The sequence below is a fragment of the Hyaloscypha bicolor genome, assembly GCF_002865645.1.
Source record: "Hyaloscypha bicolor E unplaced genomic scaffold K444scaffold_190, whole genome shotgun sequence".
In the NCBI taxonomy this organism is placed as follows: Eukaryota; Fungi; Ascomycota; class Leotiomycetes; order Helotiales; family Hyaloscyphaceae; genus Hyaloscypha; species Hyaloscypha bicolor.
The window spans coordinates 215,235-235,660 of record NW_020194692.1 but is presented as its reverse complement, the minus strand read 5'-3'; the positions used below and the strand labels follow the sequence as shown (position 1 = coordinate 235,660).

General features: G+C 43.9%; 7 protein-coding genes across 7 annotated transcripts; 6 read left to right on the top strand and 1 right to left on the bottom strand.

The window, feature by feature from the left end:
• Positions 1–520: 520 nt before the first annotated feature.
• On the top strand, positions 521–1,573 carry K444DRAFT_549016 (carbon-nitrogen hydrolase; the record flags this gene model as incomplete). Its single annotated transcript, XM_024876417.1, has 1 exon — positions 521–1,573. The coding sequence occupies one exon, from the start codon at positions 521–523 to the stop codon at positions 1,571–1,573; it is 1,053 nt and encodes a 350-aa protein (XP_024726484.1).
• Positions 1,574–1,814: 241 nt separating this feature from the next.
• Positions 1,815–3,182, top strand: K444DRAFT_290960 (molybdopterin binding oxidoreductase). The gene is made up of 2 exons (XM_024871653.1): positions 1,815–3,121; positions 3,172–3,182. The coding sequence occupies exon 1, from the start codon at positions 1,948–1,950 to the stop codon at positions 2,827–2,829; it is 882 nt and encodes a 293-aa protein (XP_024726483.1). The 5' UTR covers positions 1,815–1,947; the 3' UTR covers positions 2,830–3,121; positions 3,172–3,182.
• A 245-nt stretch (positions 3,183–3,427) lies between these two features.
• Positions 3,428–5,030, top strand: K444DRAFT_577322 (uncharacterized protein). The gene is made up of 3 exons (XM_024877570.1): positions 3,428–4,095; positions 4,144–4,562; positions 4,673–5,030. Exons 1-3 carry the CDS (start codon positions 3,485–3,487, stop codon positions 4,678–4,680), a joined length of 1,038 nt encoding a protein of 345 aa, XP_024726482.1. The 5' UTR covers positions 3,428–3,484; the 3' UTR covers positions 4,681–5,030.
• A 311-nt stretch (positions 5,031–5,341) lies between these two features.
• Positions 5,342–6,849, top strand: K444DRAFT_577319 (glycoside hydrolase family 18 protein). Its single transcript, XM_024877569.1, has 2 exons — positions 5,342–5,859; positions 5,928–6,849. Exons 1-2 carry the CDS (start codon positions 5,425–5,427, stop codon positions 6,579–6,581), a joined length of 1,089 nt encoding a protein of 362 aa, XP_024726481.1. The 5' UTR covers positions 5,342–5,424; the 3' UTR covers positions 6,582–6,849.
• Positions 6,850–6,889: 40 nt separating this feature from the next.
• Positions 6,890–7,837, top strand: K444DRAFT_605050 (acyl-CoA N-acyltransferase). The gene is made up of 3 exons (XM_024878840.1): positions 6,890–7,139; positions 7,191–7,274; positions 7,364–7,837. The coding sequence occupies exons 1-3, from the start codon at positions 6,912–6,914 to the stop codon at positions 7,649–7,651; spliced, it is 600 nt and encodes a 199-aa protein (XP_024726480.1). The 5' UTR covers positions 6,890–6,911; the 3' UTR covers positions 7,652–7,837.
• A 3,232-nt stretch (positions 7,838–11,069) lies between these two features.
• K444DRAFT_290884 (uncharacterized protein) lies at positions 11,070–11,379 on the bottom strand. Its single transcript, XM_024871652.1, has one exon. The coding sequence runs from the start codon at positions 11,342–11,344 to the stop codon at positions 11,150–11,152; it is 195 nt and encodes a 64-aa protein (XP_024726479.1). The 5' UTR covers positions 11,345–11,379; the 3' UTR covers positions 11,070–11,149.
• Positions 11,380–12,347: 968 nt separating this feature from the next.
• K444DRAFT_476460 (uncharacterized protein) lies at positions 12,348–18,022 on the top strand (the record flags this gene model as incomplete). The annotated part of the gene is made up of 3 exons (XM_024872940.1): positions 12,348–12,665; positions 12,773–13,352; positions 16,929–18,022. Coding segments are annotated over 3 exons (1,992 nt in total), but the record flags the coding sequence as incomplete, so codon positions are not given.
• Positions 18,023–20,426: the final 2,404 nt, after the last annotated feature.

The following is a 20,426-nucleotide window of genomic DNA, read 5'->3' as shown; positions in this document are numbered from 1 at the left end:
AAATCCACACTTTCAAGATTTAATGGAAGCACCGGATTCTGTCAGGATATCTTGAAACTCATACTTCGAAAACAAATTTCCATTTCCTTCTTAATATCTTAGATGAATAATCTTTTATCCTATTACCTATCTCGAATATTAAGTATATTTATGATTCGCACAATTCTTGGTGGCGGACCCGTGCGTCGATTCCTTCAACCACTGGTGGATCATCGCACCTTTCAACACCTCGAATCGCTTCTAATGCTACAGCTGTGGCAGGTTCTCGGGCGCTCTGGTCATGAAATTCCAGAGGTGACTGAAGAAGTTGTGGCGCAATAAGCCGAATCAGGTATTGATGAGGAAAGGGGTTCCAGGCTGCAGAGCACTAAAAGCTTAGCGACTGCAAGTCCATGCTCAAACATCTCCGTTTCACCAACATCGACGCCAATGCCACTCTCGAACAGACCGTCACTGTTGAGACGGAGGGCCATAGGATCTTCCGGGTATACACGCTCCACCTGGGAACTTCTCTGTCACTATGGCATCACGCTTCCTAGCAGCAGCGTGTCACGTTTCGTCAATCACACTGTCAGCTGCGAAGACCACTGAAAAATGCATCTCCTTCATCAACCAAGCAGCCAAGAACTCCGCTGACCTCGTCGTCTTCCCGGAATCGTATATCCCAGCCTTCCCAGTCTGGAGCGCAATCCAAGCACCGACTCAGAACCATGTCTTCTTCGAGCGGATGGCAAAGGAATCTATCTACATTGACGGCGAGGAAATGCACGCGATTCGCGACACCGCGAAGCAGACTGGAACTGTGGTCAGCGTTGGAATATCAGAGAAAGTTCGGTACAGCACCGCGACAATGTTCAATTCCAACATCATCATCAGCTCGGATGGAGAGATTCTCGTTCATCACAGGAAGCTGATGCCGACGTTTTTCGAGAAGTTGACATGGTCACCTGGTGACGGACACGGTCTTCGCGTTGCCAATACGCGCTTTGGGAAGATCGGAGCTTTGATATGTGGCGAGAATACGAATCCTCTTGCGAGATATGCACTCATGGCTCAGGGAGAGCAAGTACATATATCTACTTGGCCTGCTGTTTGGCCAACTGTTGTCCCAAGCGGCAATCACGGAAGCAGGCCGCGCTACGACAATGTAGCTGCGAACAAAACGCGAGCAGCAGCGCATTGCTTCGAGAACAAATGTTTCGGGATTTTGTGTGCAGGCCATCTCGATGAGGCCGCCCTCGAAGTCATGTCTTCTCTGACAGAGAAGCCGGGGTACATGCACCACGGCCTCACACAAGCACCCCACGCAGTCACATGTTTCCTGGATCCAACAGGTGCTGCGCTGCCTGGCCATATCATTGATCCAGAATCTGGGGAAAGGACGGAGAAAAAGGATCTGTGTGTGGAAGAAGGCATTTTATATGCCGAACTGGACCTGGAGAAGTGCGTGGAAGGGAAGCAATATCATGATGTTGTGGGTGGGTATCAGAGGCTGGATGTTTTCAACCTGAAGATCGATAGGACGAGACGGAAACCGGCGACATTTGCCAGGAAGTTGACGACTGGATTTTGAACAGGGCGGATTCCGTTCGAAAGTTAATCATTTCAGGCTTTCTCGTTGCATTCTGCACACAGGTGTTCAGCCATGCAACTTTCCTCATATCGCATGTTTCTGGTTTTGGCTTAGTGGCAGGATGAAGTACTAGTAAGATAACCCCGCTCCCAAGTGGCATCGCGTTTTCATCTATCCTTCCCTCACTCAAGATGCACCTCCAACAAAGAAAAGATCTTGACCACCTCTGCAACTTTGCAGCAAGATCTCATGGCGAAGAGCGCAAAGCATGCTTGGGCCTTGCTCCCAAAGGATTCTTCATCCGACATCCGCCTACCCCGCACCACTTAACCTCCTTCATCACACCAGACGAACAACTCTTTCAGACAATCCACATGGGAGCTGCAATCATTGACACAAATCATTACTCAATTACGGTCGATGGTCTCGTCAGACGTCCGTTCACTCTCTCGTTAGCACAACTCAAGGAGTTCCCCTCCACCACGATCACAGCATTCCATGAATGCTATGGAAGTCCCCTTAAACCGCCAACAGAGAATGCATGGCGAATCGGAAACGTGGAATGGACCGGAGTTCCTCTGCAAATACTGCTAGATATTGCTCAACCGCATCCGGATGCTCGGTTCATCTGGTCCGACGGCCTGGACTTCGGGGAGTTTGCCGGTGTCACAGCAGATCGATATCAGAAAGATCTTCCAATCGCAAAAGCTCTGTCTCCAGAAGTCTTGGTGGCATATGAGATGAACGGAGAACCTCTCAGCCGGAACAGAGGAGGCCCCGTCAGATTGGTTGTACCAGGTTGGTTTGGTACCAACATGACGAAATGGCTTTGTCGACTTTCATTGCAAGGACATCGAGCCCAAGGCCCCTTCACGACAAGGTTCTACAACGAAGAAGATCCAAATGAGTCAGATGGGCGTGTGCGACCGGTATGGATGGTTGAACCCAATTCGATGATTGTCAGTCCAGCGTCTGGCGCTCAGTTGAAGAGTTCATTGGTCGAAGTGCAGGGTTGGGCATGGAGTGACGATGGAATTAAAACAGTCGAAATCAGAGTAGATGACAACCAGAACTGGGTTGAGGCTGATGTAGAAACTCGTCATGACTTCAGTTGGCAAAAGTTTAGCATGTCGGTTGCACTGCTACCAGGCATCCATCAACTGATTGCGCGGGCAACTTCTTCTTCTGGGATTGAACAACCAATCTCAGGACGGCGAAGCCACGTGCATACTATGGGTTTCGAAGTTTTGGGTTAATCGACTCCGCCACGTCAGATATCTCCGCCCGGCCTCCGTGCTCCGGGCTTCGCGGCATACTTGGGGACATATTGGAGCCGCAGAACGAGCGGGCAAAATCGGTCGCGCGAAGTCGAATCACAACTCATTTCTAGATCACGGCGAACTTAGATCGACTTCGTGGTCCAGTGATCTTAAGTTACCCTCCAGTCGGGCGTTGGGTACAACAATGCAGACAATTAAATGATGTTGTGAATCTAAGGCTTTGGGCTCCGTCCAGCTCAGAGCTGCCACGTTGAGGGCTGATGCAGTGGTAGGTACTTCCCCTCAACAGCGCGCATAAACACAAATTGAGGCGACAAGTGAGCTTTTAATATCTTCCCGAGGAGGTTCTCATTTGGTGTTTGTGCTGGTCTCGCATGTGGGTGTCGTGCAATCAGAGGTCCCAATTGTTTTAGTGGCATGCAAGGCTGCTGCGCAGCTGTACCAGCCCTGCAGTCGACGAGGTCGAACGTGGGGTCAGACTTACTGCATGATCTGTTCAATCGTGTCATTCATTATATCGGAGCTCTCCCCCATCCGTAAGCGTCAGTTCTCGATTGTCGTTTTTGGAAATCTTCTTTAGTCAAGTTTCGATGTTCTTTCTCTAAGTCGCGAACCTATCTTCACTTCCACCATGGCGGCCCCCGGCTGCAACTTCTCCGGCCACCAAGATATGTACGGACTGGGCATCCGTATTGGATTCTACTGTCTTTGGTTTGGAACAGTTCTCGCGTCTTGGGTTGCACGAGGAGAATTTCGTCTCATGAAACTTACCTACTTCTTTTTCGTCGGTGCCATATTCCTCGCCGTCATCTTTCAAACCACGAAGAACACTCTTCTACCCGTAGAAACATATATTGTTCTACTCCTGGCTTTCGGGGGTTACTTGAATGTCGTACCGCTTTACCTCTGGAAGGGGTTCACTTGGTGTGAGCCGAGAATGGACCCCAGCAGATATCCGCGAGCGAGCACAGGCAGAATCTTCCAGCTGATGAATTTCACACTCATGATTGCGTTATCTGTATTTCAGTTATGGTTCTGGATTCGTCGAGTCAATGCTGCTGCTTCCGATGGCTGCGTTGAGTTTGGCTTCTTCTTTGCGCAGCTTCAGCTCAACGGAAAGGGATTCGTGGTCGCAAACATTTTGTTCCACTTCTCTTTATTGTTCACCTGTATTGGGGTTGTGGGCTTTATTCTTGCGAAACAATATGGACTTTATGAGGGTAGGAGGCACAAAAGGATCGGGTAAGTGGCTCAAACCATTCTGCGGATTCAAAGCTGATCCCAACCAAGCAAACGTCAGAAATACTCCCTCCAACGACTCCAAGCAATATCCGATACCATCGTCGCCAGCGTACTCGTAACAGCGATCGAACTCCTCATCCGCTGGAACGGCATACAAGGTGTTAACTCGGTCTCCACTTCCGGGCAGACAATACCAATGATAGTCGGTATTGGTCTGGTAGCGAGAGTTCTATACATCGGCATATCGGGAGATGTAGACAATTATGATGACGATTGGAGTTCGAGTGGCTATGGAAGCTATTATTCCGGGTCGAAGAGCTCGGGGCCCAGATCGGAGGATGGCGGAGGACCGGCTCCTGCTGCTTGGCCGGCTCCTGCTCCTCCACCTATGGCACCTGCTTATGGTGGGGGTTATCCAAGGCCGCCACCTGGGGGTCCTCCTCCTCCTCCTCCCCCGCCACCTCCTGGTAAGTGACCTTTTTGCTGACTCTCTCACGTACCCACGTACCCAAATCCTAGGAGATAATTTCGGCTGATTATCACCTCCTCCGCTGCACCTGCTAACTTGTTATTACAGGACACTAGAGAAGCAGGTGAAGCTCACCCAAGTGAATGCCAACTTGACTTTACGATGATGTTTGAAACCATTTTGTTTCTTCAGTCGAAAATGCCTCGGCTGAGTCCGATCCTCTCTCTAATTGAAGCTATCAATATCAGATGGAATGCCTGAAACAACCTCAGGTAGATCTGAAGTCTACCACCTCGCAGTATTACACTGAATGTAGTCCTTGGGCTAAAAGTTTTATTGGGGAAAAAAATATAACGTTCTTCTTTGTTCCTTCGCTCCAGCCAAGCTGGCATTTCTCCCACGCTCGTTTTTCTTGCGCGTCGTCAGCTCAGCTTCTTTCAACAACTTCATCAATCTTGTAGCATAGACGTAAGTTCTCTTCTACCAGGTAAAGCAATTCGGCTTTCATACCGAGGTATCGGGCCCGTACACCAAGCCTTCAGGGGTTCCTGGTTGCAGGTCCCAGGAAAGGTCCCCCTGTCAAGCGAACGACAACCCTACCCCCCGAAATTTAGATGAGGCAGTTTAGATATCCTGCTTTAATTAATTTGAGATCCAGACAAGGCACCCGACAGGTATGCGAAAATGGGCTAGCACAGGCTCCGGAATCGTGGGGTCAACTGTGCTTTTTAACTTTTCTTCCTGTTCTTGATCTGTTCTCTTTCCTCATGGCAGTCGCGTGAGAGTTCTGCAGCTTTCACCAGGCCTCAAACCAGAGCCAGCAAGTCCATGGCTCCGAATCACGGCTCTTGGACTTCAAGATGAAGTTCTTTCCACCCCTCCTCACACTCCTCACACCCGCGCTCTCAATCGCCCCGCCACCAGACTTCGATCCCTCGCATCCCCTCCCCGCAGTCGCGCAACATCACTTCTATTCTCAATCCCTCTTCAATTCACAAGATGTACCCCGATTAGTGATGTACGTGCAAACATTCACGACAAAAGACAATAAACCTCTCTCCCTCCTACCTTTGCTGGAACAGCATACCAGAGTCACACACATTATTCTTGCTTCGGTGCATTTACATGAGACTCCTGGCGAGATAAGATTGAATGATGACCCGTTCGATGCGAGGAAATTCGAGGAGGTGTGGAAGGAGGTTAAGATTTTGCAGGGTGCGGGAATAAAAGTGTCGATTCTGCTTGGTGGGGCGGCAGCCGGGACCTACAAGAATCTGAACGGGACTGACGACGAGGTTCGTTCCCGACACTCATCTCCCCCAAGCCAGGCAAAACCAATGATAGGCTAACGACAGTATGGCAGTTTTACGCATACTACCACCCCCTACTAAACCTCATCAAGTCCTACAACCTCGACGGCCTAGATATTGACATCGAAGAACCCGTCTCGCTCTCCGTGCCCCTGCGCCTCCTCAACGCCTTATACCGGGACCTCGGCCCCTCCTTCCTGCTAACCATGTCGCCCATTGCCTCCGCGCTCCTCACCCCTTCCATCTCCACCTTCTCTTCCTCCTCCGAAGACACCGAAATCAACCTCTCAGGCTTCTCTTACTTCACCCTCGACTCCCTAGCCACGGTCCCGGGCTCAGATACAAGATTAATAAAATGGTTCAACGCCATGTTCTACGGGCACTTCCCTAAGGGACCCCCGCATTACGAAGATGTGATTGAGGCGGGCTGGGTGCCGGAGAGGGTTGTTATGGGGGTGCTGGATTACGCGAATGACGGGCAGCCGAATGCGTTTTTGACGATTGAGAGGTTGAGGGAGGTGGTCGGCATGTTGAAGGATAAGTACGCGGGGATGGGAGGGTTTGGAGGTATTGCAGGGTGGGAATACTTTGATGCGGGGGCGAGTGATGGGAATAGTGAGGATGGGATGAGGGTCGAGAATTGGGAGTGGGTGAGACGGGTGGGTGAGGTGCTGTTTGGGGGGTTTGGAATGAAGAGTGAGTTATAGGCGGCCGTATCAAGTGTTTAATTATGAGCCCGCCTTTGATTGTGTTTTGAAGGAGGCTTAAATCTTGTCTCCTTTTTCAGCGGCTCGCGTGAGCAAGTGGGGAGGGAGCCAAGCTCACCGTTTCCTCGTTGGGCGAGCCCGCGGCGCGTCAGCGTGTGACCTACACTTTCCGGAACGAGTTTAGGTGCATAAGCATTACAATGCATTACAATATGCAGCCTCAAGTACCATTGAAGCATGACTAAATTCGGGGAACATATAACTCCAGTCACCACCGCTTTCCACGGGCAAATTTCGTCCACTCCATTCGCAGCCCCAACTCTCGTCACAATGTCGGAACCAACACTGGCAATCTTCGCTCCGTTCCTCCGCACTAAGCGCCTTACCATGGTTCTATTGAACTTAGAAAGGGATGTTCAAGTACTAGCCGAAACAATGAACGTCTTCTTGAGCGGAAAGGATGGTTTCGAATGGACTGTTGAGCGCGCAAGACGCCTCATGACGAATTTGACTCTGAGCCCTACCAATTCCCTTGGGCTCAAAGCTCCAGGACCTGCGGTAAGCTTTTGTTAATACACATTTGCAAGCGAATCTAATACGATAACGCAGTTCTACATGCTTCATTTGGACTCAGAAACTGGGCCAGTGGTTGGGTTCGTTGGACTAAATGAGAGAAATCCAGACGTACCACCTGTATGTAACTAATATTCCCGCCCCAAGTCCTATACCACCCAAATTGTAAGGATCACTCATCATAGAGCAAGTTAACTCCTACACAACAGGACGTCGGTTTCGTGCTCAAACCAGAATACCAGAATCAAGGATACGGAACCGAAGCCGCCACAGCGTTTCTAGATTATTTCGTGCGCGATTTTGGACTCAAGAACATCTGCGCAATAGTTTCGGGCGATAATGAGCGAAGCGTAAAATTAATTCGTAAGCTGGGGTTTGAGAGAGGTGGCGATGCGGTGTTGGAGCCGTGGGGGGCGCTTGATGTTTATGTATTGCCGGGGATGAAGCATTTTAGTAAGGAGACTACGAAACTTAGTAGATGGGGTGTTGATAAGTAGAGTTTACTTATGGAGAAGAGGATTTCGAATGATTATGGATGAGAGTGCTGGTGGAACTCGAATTCTCCCCCTTTCCGGTCCCGCTTAAGACCTCCTTGTCTGAGAAGCCATGGACTTTACATTGAACCCGCGCCTCGAGCCATCGAGTATATTGTTCTAAGACAGCATAAGAAATTAAAACCTTTCTTTTCTGCGAAATGACTTTTAAGGATAATTATGCGGAATTTGTTGTGTCCAAAGACAACGTTGCACTTTTATATGGGCAGCCTATGCATCGTATATTCTTCCTAACATATGCCGCACATTTTTCACATTTCTGAGGTACAAGAATTAGATTCGGAAAAGATTAAGGATAGGAGAGATCCAAAAGAAATCGACATAATGGGTGGCAAGGCAATGTCGTATGATTGGCTGCATCTCCTCCGCAAACTAGCCTTGTCTGCAAACAGATACGCAGATGGACACGGCAGCCTGAAATGTAACTTCGCGAGCGAGGCTCACAGCCTTGGATCAGATTTGTCGTTTTAGATTACCTTCCACTTTTTGCACCGTCAACTTGCATCACTGCACCGCAACATCGAAAATCTGCTGGTTCTGGACTTGTGCTGCCTTGGTTTACTTAAGGGGAAGAACTATACAACTGCCAGAGGATTAGGCACAAGCATGGCTCAAGTGTTCTCAGGAGCCGAGACAAATGCTACAAGCAAATTTTTTCTCGACGCTATTGAATCCCAATCTTTCGCCGACTACCTCGAGGACGATGACACCGACGCAGAAAATGAAGCTCTTCCACCTTCACGGCGCTGGGCATAGTACTGCAGACTCCCGCACTGCCCGGACTATAATTCAACATGGAGTTGCAAGTCCAGTTTCTCCTGCATTTGTACGAGACACTGGTTCATCGAGAGCATCTGCCACTGAGACAGGCAAGGCACGGCGCCGATTGGTATTATGCTATTTTAACCAACAACGAAACTACTTAATCTTAATATAATATAAGAAATAATAAAGGTGAGACATAAGTAGCTCTTATATAAAAGATAGAGACTTAAAACTCGTTTAGTAAGTCCCTCTTTTATTACAATTATATATAGAAAACAACTACTCTACTATTATTTAGTTGATATTGCCGCTTCTAGCTTTAGAGTCTTAATAAGATATCTAAACTATTATTATCTCTTTATAGAATACTTCGTATATTATTTTCGGTCGCCAGATTAAAATAACATTGCGGTTTATAGTACTATCTTCTATTAGGGAAGATCGTTTCTGTTACTCTGCGTCTGTGAGGTCAATTCTACCTATATCGTCTCTATAGTCGATGCTCTTATAGACGCCTTAAACCCTTGCCCTTGTATATACTACTACTCTCCCTTTCTTATACTATTAAATTTGTAATCTATAACAAATCTTAGCCTTATTTACTAAAGTCTAATAATGGGTAATACCTAACGCTATTCTTATTTTAATTAGCTAGACCCCCTTCTCCACCCCCTCCCCTTTTAACCCAGAGGTAATTCGAATTATTAATTCCCTAGGGAAAAGGGTCTTGAATGTGACACGCACATATAAGATAACGTGCCAACGTTGTCAAGGCGGTCATGGCAAGCCCGAGGATCTGCCGGGAGTAGTGGCTTGCTGGCTCCTTTCAGGTAGTTCAATGCACTCTGCTCATGAGTCGATTGATACCGAACAAAATACTGCAGAAACTTGAGGTTTGGACCTCTATTTTCTGAGGGGTTTCGTTTTGCGCTAGTCGGATCATCGCTTTTTATTAATTCCGTCTTTGCATCACCTTGCTGGTCTGCCGTCTAGCCTTCCATCGACTCCGTCCGCATTCCTTTCAAGTCGCAGCCGGACCGCCCTATCGTAGCCCATCCTTGATGCCACCTGCAAAGCGGTTCCGATGGGAGAATACCCACTTGCATTATACGCCGCGAAAAGCTGGCACCAGCAGTATCACGATGGAGACACAGGCACGCATCGAATCGAGCGTCAAGCAATCCGGTGTTCCGAAGTACTGGAGGTGAGAGAAATGAGGCAGTTAGTATTGGAATGCCGACACTGCGTGCCGTAGGTGGTGCCGAAGTAGGGGAAAAGTAAAACGACCCCCCCCGCCCCCCCAAAGGCCTTTCCCCCCCCCGCCGCGGGTATAAAATAGGAGTATTAATAGATGTTAGAGTTTTAATAATGTCTAAATAATTACTTGTATAAGTTTATATATAAGAGCTCTAGTTTTGGGGTATGGGATAAGTGAGGCGATTATTGCGCACGAGGCAAAAGTTCCAGGTGCTTAGTCGCTAAATTTTCAGGCTCTCTTAAGATCGACACCCCTAATTAATACCCCCCCAATTGACACCCCCCAATTGACACCCTTAATTAATACCTGGGGAGGTATCGTTTTATATTTTCCCGTTCTACTAGAGGTTAAGAGGAAATACGCATTACTATAAGCCTATAAGACCCTAATTTTTTTTGGGGCTAATTGCGATATAACTAAATTTGTCTGGAAATAATAATAATGAGCCATTAGAGCAGAGAATGCGATACGCGCGGCCTGCGAAGACTCAGCACCTCCTCGTGGTGCAGGCCGTCAACCTGAATCTCTTAGGAGTTCAGGGCTAAGACTGAGTCACGAGCAAACGCAGGGAGAATTTCCTTTACTGCCCGATCCGGTTTCACGCAAGCCAGCGGTATAGCGCCTCTACGGGAGCTCAAACTTCTACTCGACGAGACTCACGATTACGATATCGACTCCGATTCTTCCTCTCTCGCTCTATCTACTATATACTTGGGGGAGATATATCTACGGGAACGGCGAGGGAAATCGAGGTGGATACCGTGGCCTTTCCGACTCTCTCAACTCACTCTCGGACTAGCTATACGGTGGAGGAATCCTCCTGCAGAGGCAGGCCCGAGGACTCGGTATTTCCACGGATATAAGGGGGGGTACAGGGTATTGAGAGGATAGGGGGAGGGCTCGGGCTTGGATATTTGGGTCGTGGGAGGACTTGGGTAGGAGGAGAAATGGTCTGGTGGCCACCCCACCTGTCCGGGGAGGTCACAGTTACAAGGCAGTTTGGTTATGCACAGAGAGTAGCCATAGGCCATGTAATAGCAAGAAATGCTTTCTAAGGCAAGGGCACTGTAATACCGCGGGATTAGGGACCCGGGGCTATTTAGGAGGGAGTCTTTTTGCCCCTTGGTGGTTTTTGGCTCTGTTTTAAATAGGACTTTGAGTTCTGAGGAACGTCCTTAGCTTAGCACGTCCTCATACCCTTCGGGAGGTCTCTCGGACGTAAATTAATACTACTACTACTACTACTACTACTACTAATGCGATACGCGCATTAAGGTGCCAATATACATTGATTGCATACATTAGTGTATACAAAGTAATGTATACGGGCACCTGCTACCGCTTACTAATTTCGGTTAGTGTGGCCCCCATCGACACCCCTAATCGACACCCGGGGGGGGGGTCGTTTTTGTTGAAAATCAGGGGCTGTGCGCTCTGTATGGCCCACTTTTAAGTGGAGTCGTAATTTCCAGAGTTTTAAGGAAGCTGAGCTTCCATAGAAAAACACAATAATCAAGCTTCATTTCAACAGTTTTACTTTTTCCCTGTTCCACCTCGAAGTGGAACGAATTCGCCAATCTAATATCTAAGCCTTCGGCTCTCTGCAGACTCATGCTCGTCAAGTAAGCTCGTCTTCTCGGTATATGCCTGCATTGGTCTTATTGTTGCATTACTCTTGTTTTGATTCAGAATTTCACTTCACCTAAATTGATGAGACTTCATAAATGCAACATTTTGCATCAATAAAGAGACGACCCCCCAATCCGGTCGGTTACAGGGTCCATGTGATGAGTGAGTTAATGAGAATTTTGTTCTTGGTATCGGAATTCTGAAACCCCATTAACAGTCTTTGTCATGTATTTTACAGAGAGTGCTGATTTCTAGTTATAGAAAACATGGGAATGGAGTCCGAGAGCGGTGTAAGGGCACTGAGTCATAGGAGGGTCGCTAGTGTGGGTGATATTTGGCGTATTTGGGCCTCCCGAGCCCCTGAAGGCTCGCTTAGGTTTCCGATTGTTGAGTAAAAATAGGGGCCGGGAACCTGAGGGGCTTTACATTGAAGTTTTCAAATTCTCAAGAAATAGGAGGTGGTCGCATTTTGGTTCGGGACTCCTTAGTATCAGGTGTCAATATTGGCTATTTGCTGATTTAGTGAGTGAGTACTCATTTCTCGCAAAATGCTTTTTCACTCTAGTGGGGAAATTTGACTGAGTTTGTCGATGATGTTCCTGCCGTTGGCTCGGGGCTTATCTGCAACTTAATACCGTTTTCACTTGAATAAAGAATTGGCTCAGAAGAGCGAGAGCGCAAAAAGAGGGATGAGTCTGGTACATTCGCCAGCCTTGCCATCTTCTGCATCTTCTTAGAAGAGTCACGTGTCACTGCACTCAGCCACCACCATCGAATTGCCCTCCTCCCAAAAACGGCAGCAGGCATCCACCCTCCTTTCACAACCTACTTGGGAATTCCTGCGCAACGTGGAATCCGAATCGATTGCCCGTAGAGAATCCTCTTAGACAACGAACACAGACAAGCTCATGGGCTTGAAACCTTTGATGAGTTGAAGGTGGTCGCCAGCCGCTTGATGCCCGACCGAAGCCCCAGCCTCGTGGAAGCATGGATCCCATCACGGCCATCGGCTTCGCAGCAAATATCCTGTCATTCATCGACTATAGCGCAAAGGTCATCAGCGCATCGATCGACATCTATGGGTCTGCTTCCGGTAACACCCAAGACAGTCGTAACTCCGATGTGATCGCGACGGAGATGAGGCGGTTTGCCGCCAAGCTTCAGCCTCCCAGCCTTGCTCAACTATCTGGAGAAGAAAAGGCTTTGTGCAACCTCGCGACAGAATGCGAGGCCTTGGCGAAGAGAATACTGGATCTTCTGGAGAAACTCAAGCCTAAAAATCGGAAGTCGAAAAGCTCCAGCCTGGTTGCAGGCCTGAAGACCAAGCTCTACGAGGGCGAACGACGGAAGTTGGAAGAGCAGCTGAGCAGCTGCCGTGATCAGTTAGACTTGCAACTGAATTATCTGACAAGGTGAGTTGTTTCTTTGCTTCAAGCTGCAATATGTTGACGCTTCACTTCAGTTCAAAGACGCAAGCCAGGCTCAATGCTCTGGTTACATTAGCGAAGGACGATTCCGCGAAAATCAGGCATCTACAAGATCAATTGGAGCACTTAGGTCAAGGGCTCTCTATCGAGTCCCTCACTCCAAACGCTCGAAATCAACTGCGATTGCTTTTGGGGTTATCAGAGCGTGCTTGCGACGTGATTGCTCAACATCGCATTCTCGAAAGCTTAGCCTTTGAAGGAATGTATGGGCGGTATGAAGATGTGGATGAGGCGCATTTTGAGACACTTCGGTGGATTTATGGCGATGATCTTTATACTAATGAAGAAGACGAAGATAGCGCCGACGACGAAGCTGGCGACATTGATGAAGATGAGTACGAAGACGAAGAAAAAACTTCAGCGAGAGAATTGTTGCTCAATTGGATATCATCAGGAGCCGGAATCTTCCACATTTCCGGAAAATTAGGATCTGGAAAGTCAACGTTGATGAAATATCTCTCTGACCATAATTGCACTGGCGAGCTGCTTGGACAATGGGCTGGTAGTCAGTGTGGGAAATGAGTAGAGTAGAGTAGAGTAGTGGGCTCTACTCATATTCTACTCAACTATATTTCTTACTACTCATACTCTACTCAATACTCAACTCAACTACTCTAGAGTATTTTTAGAGTAGTTGAGTAGTGGGCACGTGATCCGTATACGTGATGCGCTAGCCTAATTTAGTAAGGCCCCGGGATGGCCCGAGCCTAGCGCTATTGTACTGCCCAATCAGTAGTAGTAAGGCTTGGTAAGTGAGGTAGAACCTTTACGATACTACTAGAACCATATGACTCATATATTATATTATATTACTAATATAAGAGCTATAAATCAGAAATTAAAGGACTAGAACCTTCGAAATATAGTAGTTCTTTATAAGTAGGGGAATAATAAAGAAGCCTATAGAATATTAGAATTTTCTATAAGAATATATGGTTTTCCTCAAATTCTTGCTTTTTTTAAAATTATAATTCCTTATATATCTTTAACTATTACTCTTATAATAATACTTTATACTATAAATATCTTTATATATACTCTATATACTCGAAAATATCTCAGTAATCCTCAATTAAGCTTAATATAAGTCAAAACCACCCTGATTTTATATTAAGGTCCCTCGATAAAAAACCTCTTCTTTTTAAAAAAGGATATCTAAAAAAGACTTTAAATCCAATTCAAGAGAACCCAGAGGAGACTTGTATATATACTATTAGGTGCCTAGTATAAGGCTGTTCGTAAGTTAATAATCTTAAAGTTTAGTATTTTTATATTAACTAATATTTTAGAAAAATATAGCTAAATCAATAAATATATAGTCAAACGAGTAATTATTTAGCTTACTTTCGAAACTCATATAAGTTTATTAATCTTAATACTCTTTCTAATAGTAGGAATAATAGTAAGTTAATTAATATTATTTAAAGAATTATATACTAATTAGATATTAGGTAAAAATGAAGCTTCTTCTTCTCAGGTCTCTCAACTAACTATAAATAGTCTTTTTAATAGATAATTAGGCCAAAGAGAAGATAGCTTTACTATTAGTCACTTTAAGAGATTATTATTAAGCTTTATTATTAGTAATAATATCTCTTTTCGAGCAGTTACTATTCCGAGCTTTAAAGCACTTTTAAAATATTTAAATTAGTAAGTATTTATATTATTATTATTATTACTACTATATAAACTAATATTTTATAGTTAAATACCACCTTTATATAAGAAAATACTAAAGGACGAGCTTAATTTGAGCTATATAGAAAAGAGTTTAAATATTAAAAAAGAATTACAAGAGAATATTAATTCTCAAGGAACTTTCTCTATTATTTTAAATACTTGGACAGTTATAAATCAAAAGGCCATCCTTGGAATTACTATATAAGTTTATATATTCTTATAATATTAAGTAAAGCTTATACTAATATATTATTAGATATTTTATAAATAAGGATTTTAAATTAAAATCTTATTTATTAGCTATAAAAGACTTAAACGATATATACTCTGGTATTTATATACTTTCTGTTTTATTAAATATTTTAAAACAATATAATATTAAGTATAATATTACTAGGTAAGTAATAAAATTATATTTCTATAATATAATTACTAATATATTTTATTTAGTATTACTCGAGATAATACTAGCTTAAATAATACCTTATTAAAGGCTTTTATAAAGTATTATAATAAGGAAGGTATTAAATTTCAAGGAGATATTTCTTATATAGCTTATATATTAAATTTAGTAGTTTAAGATATTTTAAAAGCTCTTATTAAAAACGATTATAATATTTCTTATTCTACTGATTTATACGAGTAAGAAATAGAAGAACTTAAAGATAGAAAAGAAGAAGAAGGAAAACAAGTAATAAGTAAGTTTCTTATATATTTTATAAGAGATTTATTAATAAATTATAGATTTATCGATTTGGAAAAAGGTTAGAAAGACTATTATAGGTCTTAAATATAACCAAGAAAACCGATAATTATTAGAAGCTCAGATTAAAGCTTTTAATATAGAAAATACTCGATTCCCTCAATTTGGTAAATAATTAATAATCTAATTATTAATTAATACTAATTATTTATAGATCAAAAAATATAATAGTTTTCAACTTATTATATATTAAAGAACTTTTTATATATATATAAAGCTATTGAGGTTATTATTAATAGCTCTAATTTGAAGGCTTTTAAAAATAAAAGTTTAGTTTTAACTAATATTGAAATTATTTATTTAAATAATATTTTAAATATAATTTCAATATTTATTAAAGCTACTACTAAGTTATAAGCCGAGAACTATTCTACTATATATTATATTATACCCGAGGTATATAAAATATATAATAAACTAGAAAATTTCAAAAAGGAATTTAAAATAAATCTTTTTTTAAATTCTTCTTATATTATTAATAATAGTATACCAATATTTAATAGAATAAAGCATTTATAGATACTATTAATAAGGGTATAGCTAAGCTTCGAAAATATTATCCTAAAACGGGCGTTTTAGATAATAAAAGTAAAGCTTTATATTTAGCTCTTATTTTCGATCCTCGAATTAAATAAAAAGGATTAACTAGTATTGGCTTATCTAGTAGTATATCTTTGAATATATATAATAGATTAAAGACTGATTATAACATATAAGTAATTCCTTTAATTAACTTTTAATAAATTAATAAATTACTAATTTTATTTAGATATAAATATAATTATAATCTATCTCAAGCTAGATCCGATTTCTCGAATATTAATATGGCTGATTCCGATAAAGACGAAGATAATATATATATTACTAATAAATCTTCTAATATAGAAGATGAATTAGTAATTTATTTAGAAGAAAAGAAAGAAGATAGAAAAGTAAATATATTTTATTTAAATTTTATTAAATAACTATCTGATATTCTCTTAATCTCTTTTTATGAATTAGTACTAATATATATATAGACTAAGCCCTTAGACTACTGGAAGTCTAATACTGCTAGATTCCCTGTTTTAGCTCTAATAGCTAGGAAATATCTAGGAATTCCGGCTTCCTCGGCTGCTAGTAAGAGATTCTTCTCTCAAGGTGCTCTTATTATATCTAAATTATATAATAGACTTAATAAGAGTACTTTTGAGATTATATCTTATCTAAAAAGCTGGGGATTATTTAAAGACGAATTAGAAGAAGTAAAAAGAGAAGAAAAGAATAATTCTAAAGAAGGAAATCTGTTTTTTATTCAGGAAAAGTAGTATTTAAGTAGCCTTATATAAGTACTAGTTTAGATTATATAGTACTACTATATAAGTACCTTCTTTTATTTATTAATAATTAAATAAACATTAATTTACTAAGTCACGTGACTTGCACGTGACTACTCTAGAGTTACTCTAGAGTTACTCTAGAGTAGTACTCTACTCTACTCTACTCAAGTACAATATTACGCTACTCAAACTCTACTCTACTCTACTCAAGACTACTCTAGAGTAGCTTGAGTAGAGTAGAGTAGTTTTTGCCCACACTGCTGGTAGTTCTCTCCGTTATTTCATATTCATTGTGCCACGGACTAACTATTATAATAAGGCGAACGTCAACTAGTCTTTGCTCGTTTCTTCTTCTGGAAGCCGGGGTCAAAGATGCAGAAATCACTTACCGGCCTCATCAGGTCTCTACTACACGATGTTTTAAAAGCATGTCCTCATCTCATACGGGAAGTTCTTCCAGATTATTGGGATCGAGTCAAGTCTACGCCTCGGCAGGTGCAATTTAAGCTACCATTATCAAACAAGGATATTCGGGAGGCATTTTCACGATTAATATCAGATCCGAAGTTATACAACAACAATTGCTTTTGCTTCTTCATCGACGGACTTGACGAATATGAGGGGACGCACCAAGAAGATCCAAAGAGCCTAGTTGACTTGCTCGGCAGCTGGACAAATCTTGCACCAACAACCGTCAAAATATGTGTTTCCAGCAGAGAGTACAACGTATTTATGAACGCCTTCTCGAATGAGCAACGCATCAGCCTTCAGAACTTGACCAGATCGGATATGTCGCGCTACGTTCTTGATAAGTTCCGTCACATGGATCGGAAAGAAGACCAGACGGATCTCACGAAAGCTATCGTGGAGAACTCTCAAGGGATCTTTCTCTGGGTTACGCTTGTGGTCAAGAGAATTCGCGAACAAATGGAAAACGGCGTCGATCTCAATACTTTGCACAGTGAGATTGATTGTCTTCCCCGAGAGCTAAATGATCTATTTGAATACATTCTCAACTCTCTAGTCGATTCAGACCTTAAAGCTGCATATCAGACATTCTCTATGGTCCTTGAGCTAAAACAGCATAAAAAGCTTCTCACACTATTGTCCTACTCATTCCTGAACGACTTCACACGGGAGCCCGTGTTGTGTCCACGAGAAGATTCCCAATATCCCACGTTGACCCAGGAAGAGAGAGCTTTGAGAATCGAGTCTGCACGCAAGCGATTGAACGGGTGCTGTGGAGGCCTCTTGGAAACCCGACAAGATCCCGCAGAGGATACATCGGAAGGCATCGTAATCACACACCGATCAATCTCCGAGTTTCTGTCTAGTGGGATACAAAGAGACCGAATGCAGCATCATCTCACCGGCTTTAACTCAGTCGATGCTATCTCTCGACTCACACTTGCAGAACTTTGCTCGAGAGAGCCCGGAAATATCAAAAATTCGAGTTATTTTGACAAATTGGCTTTGGCATTGGTGAATTTACGTTCCATGGCCAAGCTTGATGGACGTCCGTATTCTTTTCTTGTATCACTAGCATTGGCATGGCAGCGCCACCAAGGTCAAGGCAATTATGACTCTGTAGGCAGGTACGTTTTAGCTACCGCGGGTAGTAGGAGTACCTTTATAGATATCATACCGGCTTCAGGCGTACCAGGAGGATGCGAACAGTGGCAAACACTTCGACATCCAATATACGCAGCAGCGCTCGTTGGCGGCTATAACTATGTCATTTGGGAGTTGGGCCGGAATCCAGATGCTATCCATCTTTTCACTCCCCGCCGTCTGCTCAATTGTATCCTTGCCGGCCCCGTAAACCATCCGGAACAAGGTATACATGATGTAATCGATTGTTTACATAGCAATCATGGAATGCAACCCGAAACCACTTCGAACTTGATTTCTACCTATCTCTATCCAGCTTCCTTTGATCCAAAGGCAGCAATTGGTATACGGTTTGGCGATGAAAATACCGAGGTCTCGCTCTGGCACCATATTCTGCTGAGATGTTGCAGACTCTGGCTTTACAGATATAAAGAACTCGTGGTTTTGGGCGAGATTATAGAGAAATTCCTTGAGTATGGGGCAGATCCGTACTTTTACATATCTGTTACCAATCCTCCCCAATACGATAGTATAAAGTTAGTTGTACGAGTCAATGGAGTGATTCAAGAACAAAACCTTTTTTCTTGGTACTACGGAGGCGAGGACAGTGCTAAATTTGGATGCGAGAACATGTCTCTTGTAGACTTGGTTGAGGGGTGGGGCTTCGAGAACAAGACACGAGTTCTTGAGCTCATCAAGAAGAACACGTTGATGCTGGAAGATGCCAACGATCAAACCAAAGGCACGATTCTCCCAGATAAGGAAGAGACTGGCGAGAAACCATTGGCGACTGTGGGAATGGACGATTCAGCAACTCTGGACGACGTCAGGGCATTACCTTCCGAGTCTATCTCTGACGGAAGTGAGATTTGCATAGATACAGACCCAGGAGGCGATCGCCTGACAGGCGTTTGGGGTTCTGGAAGCCTAAATCTGTTTGGTCTTAGTGCTGCCGTCTCGATTGGTATTTTGGTAGTTGGTGAGCGCCATATCTCGACTCGAGAATTTTTGATATTTCAAGCTAATTTTACCTAGGCATTCTTATTGCCCTGTTGATGCAGTGGCCGTTTGGTTGATTCTCTCTTACGCACCCGTGTTTGGCTAAGCTATTGGGCAATCATCCTGGACAGGTCGGAGGACGGCTTGACTTAGGCTTGCCATTGTTAGTGCATGATTAGGGCGTCTCTAAAGGTCATGACTCTTTCCCAGTTATCTGTGCAGCTCTGTGGCTTCAGAACCAATCGGGTTAGTGTCGATGTCTTTTATTAGTTGCAAGAATGAAGTCAGTCTCCGGCAGCGGGAGATTTACGCTATGGGAGGAGTATACATGAATTCTGACTTGACCATCGCTGCCACGAGTGCTGTGGGCGTCTAAGATGGCTTCCTGAGACCCATTCCACCTGATCCGAGTTTCTGGTTACCAAGTTTCAACAACACTGGGGCAAGGTTAAGATCAGTGGATACGCACAACTACAACCAGGAGAGAGAGCCACTTGAAGCCAGAAGGTGAGCTTTGAAAAAGTCGCTGCTTTCTCCGCGCGTGCTGTCCTTTGGAGAACGAGAGCTTTCTTGGCGATGTCAGACGGCGGCCGTTGAGATGCAGAGAAAAGGGCATAGAATCTGCAAAAGGCTGCTATCTGGAGTGTTCAGTGTTGCGCTCGGCGGCAAGTCGATGATCGAGATGAGACAAGCTCTGGCCTGGGAAGCGATCGTTGAGGATTACAGCGGTAGAGAGCTTTTAATTCCTGAAGATCGATTGCCCACCATTGCGGGTATAGCAAGTGAGTTGGAGAAGCTATGGGACGAAATATATCTCGCTCGTTTGTGGAGAAAGTATTTGGTGAAGTATCTAGCATGGGAGCGTGTGAGGATATCCTGAGACGAAGAACCTAGCCCCCACATGACCTTGGGCCTCGACCGGAAGCGGCTTCGCTTTTCATCAGAAGATTGTGACGTTTTCAGCCGAGATACTGGATTGCTAAGCACAGCCAGTGGACGAAAGAGCAAGTTTCGGTCAAGTAAAATCTGGAACACTGGTTCTCCGAGCTTCGGGCCATGGAGGCTTCCAAGGAAAATGGCCATCTAGCTTCTGCCGTCAAGTTTATGGCCATAGCAGCAGATCCATCAGTGATTCTGCTAATATTCACTACACCTTTTTAGGAAAGATTTTGGAGCTGGGCTGCGTTGGCCTCATATTAGAAAACAA

What these genes read in the sequence shown, in the direction of transcription:
- K444DRAFT_577319 (XM_024877569.1), top strand. Translation starts at nt 5,425, where the DNA reads ATGAAGTTCTTTCCACCCCTCCTCACACTCCTCACACCCGCGCTCTCA. An exon ending in TGAACGGGACTGACGACGAG is followed by an intron (nt 5,860 to 5,927) that starts GTTCGTTCCCGA and finishes ACAGTATGGCAG; the next exon opens with TTTTACGCATACTACCACCC.
- K444DRAFT_577322 (XM_024877570.1), top strand. Translation starts at nt 3,485, where the DNA reads ATGGCGGCCCCCGGCTGCAACTTCTCCGGCCACCAAGATATGTACGGA. An exon ending in AGGAGGCACAAAAGGATCGG is followed by an intron (nt 4,096 to 4,143) that starts GTAAGTGGCTCA and finishes ATCCCAACCAAG; the next exon opens with CAAACGTCAGAAATACTCCC.
- K444DRAFT_290960 (XM_024871653.1), top strand. Translation starts at nt 1,948, where the DNA reads ATGGGAGCTGCAATCATTGACACAAATCATTACTCAATTACGGTCGAT.
- K444DRAFT_605050 (XM_024878840.1), top strand. Translation starts at nt 6,912, where the DNA reads ATGTCGGAACCAACACTGGCAATCTTCGCTCCGTTCCTCCGCACTAAG. An exon ending in TCAAAGCTCCAGGACCTGCG is followed by an intron (nt 7,140 to 7,190) that starts GTAAGCTTTTGT and finishes ACGATAACGCAG; the next exon opens with TTCTACATGCTTCATTTGGA. An exon ending in GAAATCCAGACGTACCACCT is followed by an intron (nt 7,275 to 7,363) that starts GTATGTAACTAA and finishes CCTACACAACAG; the next exon opens with GACGTCGGTTTCGTGCTCAA.
- K444DRAFT_290884 (XM_024871652.1), bottom strand. Translation starts at nt 11,344, where the DNA reads ATGAGTCTGCAGAGAGCCGAAGGCTTAGATATTAGATTGGCGAATTCG.